The sequence below is a fragment of the Morus notabilis genome, unplaced genomic scaffold (assembly GCF_000414095.1).
Source record: "Morus notabilis unplaced genomic scaffold, ASM41409v2 Scaffold179, whole genome shotgun sequence".
NCBI lineage: Eukaryota > Viridiplantae > Streptophyta > Magnoliopsida > Rosales > Moraceae > Morus > Morus notabilis.
The window spans coordinates 845440-852941 of record NW_010360916.1 but is presented as its reverse complement, the minus strand read 5'-3'; the positions used below and the strand labels follow the sequence as shown (position 1 = coordinate 852941).

Below are 7502 nucleotides of genomic sequence, written 5' to 3'. Positions count from 1 at the left end.
AATTTCTCACTTATTACCATAAAATTTTAGGAGCCGTTTCGCATTAATAGAAATGAAAATTAAATGCTTTATGAAAAGTCCAAATTACAATCAATGTGCATTGACAGTTTGACTCAGAAAAAGAGTTGGCATCATTTTCCAAAGGGAAAAATATCCATATTCCCCCCAAAAAAAAAAAAAAAAAAAAAAAAACATATTAATTAGATTATTAGGGGATGAGTACCGGAAAGAGCAAATTCCGATAAACTCTCTTTAAACAAAGAGAGAGAGAGAAAGAAAGATTGAACGCACAATATGATTCTTTTTTATGCTTGACATTGTACTTGGCTTGCATGAAAGATGGAGCTTGAACCGGCTGCATGCACTAAAGATGGATCGGTGGATCGTGAAGGGAAGCCAGCTTTTAAACGGATGACCGGCGGTAGGAAATGTGGAATCTTGTTGTTAGGTAATTTCTTCAACAGCATATATATCGTTATTCTGAATATATCTTTGTAATGACCCCTTTAGTTCGTCGATTCGAGTTTTTAATTCGAGTTGAGATGTGATTTTATGCGATAGCTTTTTACTGTAGCTTCGAGTTGAGATGTGATTTTATGCGATAGCTTTTTACTGTAATAAAAAAGTTAGATATGACTGTTTCTGAAAAATTTTTACTGTAATAAAATTTAAATTCTAAACTCGAATTGGTAAAATAAACGGACCTTATTTTTCAAATGTACCTTTGTTTCGAAGGAGTTGTATTGTAGAAGGGTGTATATATATATATATGTTCAATATTGATTCACCAACTCTTATTTATAAGGCTTTTCTTGAATAGTGGTAAAATACTTTTTTTTTCCCTAAAATTCTATTCTTCTTATAGTTTAAAGGGTTTATTTTATTTTATTTTATTTTTTTACAAAAATCACAGTCCAAGTTTATAGACATATTTTTCTAGCAAAACTTTTTTAGTTTTTGTAAATTTTCTCCAAATTTTTGTTTTAAAAAAAGTTGCAGGATTAGAGATAATATTTAAACATTAGTTAAAAGAATAGCTAGAAAGTTTTATTGGGAAATGAAAGCATTCATTTTTTTTAGGGGAACGAAACCGTTAATTAATATATATACTAATTTTCAAGTATAAAAGTAATATTTAATTAGTATAAATTTTTTTTTTTTTGCAAGTTTTATAAAAATAATAATATTATGTTTATATATAGGTGTCCTATAAAGTTTGTTGACATATAGATATATAAAACCTGAAAGAATGAGGAGAATAAAATTTCAATATTTCAAGTTTTCGTTTTTGTTAATATAGACATCCTTGAGGCTGTTCTTTTAGGAAAAGGAAAAAAAAAATATTGTGCTAAAGAAACTCACAGGCTTGATTTTAGAACATGTGAATCTAAGGTATCGTTCATTTTACCGTTTTGAGTTTTGAATTTTAGTTTTACTACATTTAAAAACTCTCAAAAAAAATTACATTTAACTTTTTTTAATACAGTTTAAAATTCTCATATAAAATTATATCTTAATTCGAATAAATAAAAATACAGAGAATGTAAATTGACACACACCGGTGGTGAAGACTCAATAACGATTTCAGAAGTTAAGAGAGAGAGAGAGAGGGACTTCATTAGTATATACATATGTGATATTGGCTCAAGAAAGAATATATGTGATACCCTGTTACTTCTGAAGTATCAACAACAAAAGCATCCATCAATGAAAATTTCCAACTTTGCAAATCCAAAGTTCCTTGTACACAAAAAGTTAGAAAACCGCAACAATTCTCTCTCTACTTCTCACTTACGAAAATCTCCTTCTAGCTTTCCATATCTACCACATAATCAAAGATTCACCACTTTAATTTCAAATTCTTTAGATTCAAAATCTATTAGAATGCGTTTGGTAAATGAATCAAAAATCATAATTCTAGATCATGGTTCAGAATTAGTGTTTATTTACAGTGATTCAAAATCATGATTTTGAATCATAATTCTGAATCAGTGTTTAGTTTAGATGATTCTAAATCATGATTCAGAATTTGATGTGATGTTTTAAACTTGCTCAAATCATGATTCTAAAACCACCCCCTCTTAATTCAAGGTGATTTAAATTCCTGATTCTGAACCATGGTTTCAGAATCATGATTTGAACCTAAAATTATGAATCATAATTCTAATTTCAGAATCATGATTAGAATCATCATAATTTAAATACTCGTACCAAACGAACCCTTACAGTTCGAAAAGAATACTAATACTTTACACCTTTCACCAAAAAGAAGAGAGAAATTCATAACGCACTATCGCAAACAAAATTTAGACTTTTAGGCATCGTTCAGTTCGCATATTCGAGTTAAGATGTGCTTTTATGTGAGAATTTTTTACTGTAGTAGAAGAAGTTAGATGTGATTTTTTATAAGAGTTTTTAGCTGTAATAAAATTAAAATTAAAAGTTTAAATTAGTGAAATTAACGAAATCTTAATAAGCTGAGTCTCCTTTTTGCTGATGCATTTGCCTTTTTTGCATCTTTTAAAGTCATTTAAACTCTAGTGTACTGTTGTCTGGACGGTTGGTTCAGTGCTTCAGTCCATCCGAGGTTCATTCAATTTCATTTGCCCTCTGAAATTTGATTATTTGCTTTTGTGTTTTTTTTTTGGGTAAATGACAGTGAATGTAGGGCTTGATACAGTGGCATTTTCCGGAGTTGAAGTAAATTTGGTTAAGTTCGTAAGGTTGGTACTGCGAGACAGTAATGTAGATGCAGCAAATACCTTCACCAGATGGATAGGGACTGTGTATTTATTCTCCCTGATCGGTGCATTTCTCAGTGACTCCTACTTGGGAAGATACCGAACTTGTATCGTCTTTCAAGTTATCCTTATCATTGTAAGCTCTCTAACGCTCAAATTCTCAGCTTGATTTTTCTTTTGTGCATTTTTAATCACATATGTGTAAGAATCACCAAATAGTAATATGTGTTGTGTGAGGAATAATCTCTGAACTAAACTCATGAATTAATAACAAGAAGAAGAAAGGAACATAAATGACATTTCATTAATGTTTGGTGAAGAGGAATATTGCAAGTCGTTTTATTCAGAGAGCAGTGGATAAAAAACGCAGCATTTTATTAATGCTGAGTTAGAGCTAAGTAGTTGAGCAACGCGTGGCTACAGAGTCGGTGCCGTGCTATCTTCTTCTAAACGGATGTATATATATCTAATATTCAAGTTGTTTATAGAGTTCAGTTTTTGAGATCTCAGTTTTTTTCTATTTTTTAGAGAGAGAAATTGTACAAATTCGGTGAGAGAAAATCAGTTAAGAGAGCTGTACTCTGAGTTTTTTCTTGAAAAACACTGTGAGTGTGTTTGGTTCAAAGATTCGTGTCATGGTTTGAATCGTGGTTCGTGATTCGTTACAGTATTTTTTCTCATAAAAAACACACGTAAATTGAGAATAATTCTGAATCATGATTCTAAATTCATCAACTAAACGTCATCTGTAAGATTTTCTTAGGTATTTGGGATTTCTCTATTCAAGTTTGTAATCGTGAGATCTGAGAGTGTATTCTTCTTCTTGATAGTGGAATAGCTCTTGTGGAGGAGCTCAACAGGACGTAAGTCAAACATTTTGGCCGAACCTGAGTAAAAGCTGGTGCTGTGTGTTCTTGATTACTGTTTTGTTCTTTGTGTGTTTTCTGGGCCTTGGTGTTAGATTCGAATAAAACATGTTGGTTTATTTTTCTTGTTCTGCTCTTTGTAGGGATTGATATCCATGTCCTTGTCAACCCATTTATTTTTTATCAAACCCCATGGCTGTGGCAAAATAGGCTTCTTATGTGAGCCTCATGAAGCATTCGAAGCGGCAATATATTATGCGTTGTTATATTTTATTGCTTTGGGATCTGGTGGCCCCGACGCCGTATTGCCCGCATTCATCGCAGACCAGTTCGATGAGGAAGATCCGTCGGAAAAGCAGTACAAGTCTTCATTTTACGGCTACTATTATGTGGCTCTAAACTTGGGAAGCTTGGTGGGTCCGACTGTTTTGGTATACATGGAGAACAAAGGGTACTGGGTGGTCAGTTTTTGGACTTGTAGTATATCTGCCGTCCTTGCTTGTGTATTCTTATTGAGTGGGAGTCTCAGATATAGACACTTTAAGCCTTCTGGAAATCCCATCTCAAGGTTCTCTCAAGTATTAGTGGCTTCCCTGAGGAAATCAAGTCAAAAACTTCCCTCAAATGAAGAGGAGCTCTATGAAATCCATGGAAGAGAAGGTGAGAGAAGTGGCATGAGGAGGATTCCTCACACTAAAGGCTTCAAGTAAGTGGTTCTTATTCAAATTAGAAGTTTCACATTGATAAAATGACGTATGGTGCGTTTGAAACTCGTTTTAAAATAATTTTATTTTTTGTATAAAAATATAAATGAAAACATTTTCAATATCAGACATAAATCATTTTTAAAAATGCGTTTGGTAGTTTTATTAAGAGATTATTTTCAGTATAAAAAATTTCATTAATGTCTCTCTTTCTCTCTCGAGATCGTTTTTCATTTCTCTTCCATTTTACACTAAATCAAAAAATCGTTTTCATTTCCGTTTCTTGTCTTTAATTGTGCCAAACGTCGTTTCTCTTCTGTTTTCACATTTTTCTTTCTCGAAAAATGTGAAAAACAAAAACAAAAATAACTCCAAACATAGCCGTAGTGTTCCGCTTCTAATCCGGGTTTCATACACAAATTCTTGCAATGTGTGTTGTAACAAACAGGTTTCTCGACAGCGCGGCAATCATTACGCCGGAGGACGTGAAACTCATAGACGGGGGGAGAAGTCCAAGCTCATGGCATCTTTGCACAGTCACACAGGTTGAAGAGGTGAAATGTATATTGAGGCTATTGCCAATATGGCTCTGCAGCGTCTTCTTCGCCGTGGTGTACACACAAATGCTTTCGCTTTTCACGGAACAAGGAGATGCAATGAATAAATCAGTCTTCAACTTCAGTGTCCCTCCAGGAAGCATTTATGCATTTAACATCATAGGCACATCGGTCTTCATTTTGTCATATGACAGCGTCGTCATTCCGATTTATGTCAAGTTAAATAAAGAGCCAAGGGTCCCTAGCACGCTGCAGAGGATGGGAATTGGCCTAGCCATTTCAGTACTGCCCATGGTAATCGCAGGCGTCGTGGAGCAACAGAGGCTAAAATGTGCCCGCAATCTTCTTGTGGAAGAGCAAAGTTGTTTAAATATCTTGTGGCAGATTCCCCAATATGTACTCGTGGGATTGGCAGAAGCATTTTTCTACGTCGGACAAATTGAGTTCTTTGTGGAACAAACTCCGGGTGGGCTGAAGAGCTTGGGAATAAGTTTATGCATGTCTTGTTTAGCCGTGGGCAGTTATGTTGCGAGTGCTATCTTAACAGTGGTGACGAAGATAACATCAAAGGATGGCAAGCCTGGTTGGGTTCCTCGGAATCTGAATGATGGCCACTTGGATCGGTTTTTCTTCGTATTGGCTCCTATGGCAGTAGTCAATTTTATACTGTACGTGGTATGTGCCAAGTGCTACAAGTCCATATCATGGGAAATGCGATCTGATTCTGAGGCATGCCAAGAGGAAGGTTTTGGATTGAGGAGAAATTCTGATCCGTAGCTGGCAAAAGCGTGGTTGCTTGTCTGCTACTCTTCATGCTGCATAGCCATCAAACAGTCTTGATGCGCCTGTTGGAATATGTAACACCCACTTAATTATGTGTCTAAAACGTTTGGTTTATGAGTTCAGAATCATGATTCATGATTCTTATTTTTAAAATTTAAATTTTTTATGAGAAAAAAATACTGTGGAGAACCAAAAATCATGATTCAGAACTAGAGACGAACCCTTAAAACAAACAACCTATTAGTGTGCCAAATTTCATATTTGCAAATATGTTTTTATAATATTTTGATCATCATGTTTTGGAAACCTTTCATTTATGACTAATCATCTTTCAAAAATTACAACTTTATTCCTATTTTTGATAATTTTTGCACTTATATCCCGGCCTCTGTCACTTTGTTGCCCAATCAACGTGATTCTCTAGCTGAGTGTTATTCATAAAATTCTTCATTTTTATCCAAACACCGATAGACAAAAGTTAACACTTATCCTCTCATTTCCGTTCCTTATTTCTCTTTTTTTCCTCTCATATATGCAGCCAAAAGAACTGTTTCTCTCTTTAGGAAAAGCTAATAAAGAGATATAAGTTTGAAGAGCCAAAGAGAGTCTATGCAAACATATAACATGTTGGACATTGCTTTTAGAGGCTTTTTTTACTTTTTAAAAAAATTACAACATGTCAGGATATTTGGTAAATACTATTTTTGCTCAGTAATTTCTAAAAACTACTCTCAAACAGCATAATTTGAGAAGAAACCTCTATTGTTATTATCTAAATTTACTAAAATACGTTTGGTAGGGGGATTCGACCTCTGATTTGAATCATGGTTCGTGACTTGCTACAGTATTTTCTCTCAGGAAAAGCTAATAAAGAGATATAAGTTTGAAGAGCCAAAGAGAGTCTATGCAAACATATAACATGTTGGACATTGCTTTTAGAGGCTGTTTTTAACTTTTTAAAAAAATTACAACATGTCGGGATATTTGGTCAATACTATTTTTGCTCAGTAATTTCTAAAAACTACCCTCAAACAGTAGAATTTGAGAAGAAACCTCTATTGTTATTATCCAAATTTACTAAAATACGTTTGGTAGGGGGATTCGGCCCCTGATTTGAATCATGGTTCGTGGCTTGTTACAATATTTTTTCTCACAAAAATACACGTAAATCGAAAATAGTTCTAATCTCATAATTCTAATCCATGAATCAAACGTCTAATAAAATTCTCTATCCAATTATTTTATTTTTCCATAGTAAATAAAAAATATAGTTTTTTAAAAAAGTTATTTAAAAATTGAAAATTTGAATAATAAATAAAAAATTTAGTAGATGAATAATTTTCTCATTGAATAAGAATAATTTATTTTTAAGAGATATTTTAATTCATAAAATTAAAATTATATTTTTTAGCGTATTGGTGTAAAAATATTAGGCTATGGGAGGTAAACATTTATCAATGATTAATTATATATGATTTACTTATTGTTTATTATATCACTGATACATTGTAATTTATTAGTGATAAAGTACTATTTATTAATGATAAACTCAAATTTATCGTGAGTAACTCGAGTTTATCATTGATAAACTACATGAGTCTACATCTAATTTAGGGTCAACATTGTCTTCTTATTCTTTAAAAGTAGTGTGTTTCAAATTTTTCTACGAAATTGATGTAATTGAATAGCAGTACCACACAAGTGGTATTTATCAACCTTTCCCAGACATTAGCTAGCAATATATTAGAAAAGACAAAAATAAAAGAGATATTTGTCCCATTTTAGTTTGTTGGTGTGAATTTTGTTGATTTAAACTTTTATGTTTAAATAAAATATTCAAACTGTGGTTTA

General features: G+C 32.8%; 1 protein-coding gene across 2 annotated transcripts; it reads left to right on the top strand.

Moving 5' to 3' along the window:
• The first annotated feature begins 228 nt into the window (after positions 1 to 228).
• LOC21406749 (protein NRT1/ PTR FAMILY 7.3) lies at positions 229 to 5785 on the top strand. Of its 2 annotated transcripts, XM_010097706.2 has the most exons (4): positions 229 to 448; positions 2660 to 2877; positions 3751 to 4313; positions 4760 to 5785. In XM_010097706.2, exons 1-4 carry the CDS (start codon positions 340 to 342, stop codon positions 5643 to 5645), a joined length of 1776 nt encoding a protein of 591 aa, XP_010096008.1. In that variant the 5' UTR covers positions 229 to 339; the 3' UTR covers positions 5646 to 5785. The 2 variants fall into 2 exon arrangements, with proteins under 2 accessions (XP_010096008.1, XP_024021143.1); XM_024165375.1 differs by lacking the exons at positions 229 to 448; positions 2660 to 2877 and adding an exon at positions 3605 to 3642.
• The last annotated feature ends 1717 nt before the right edge of the window (positions 5786 to 7502 follow it).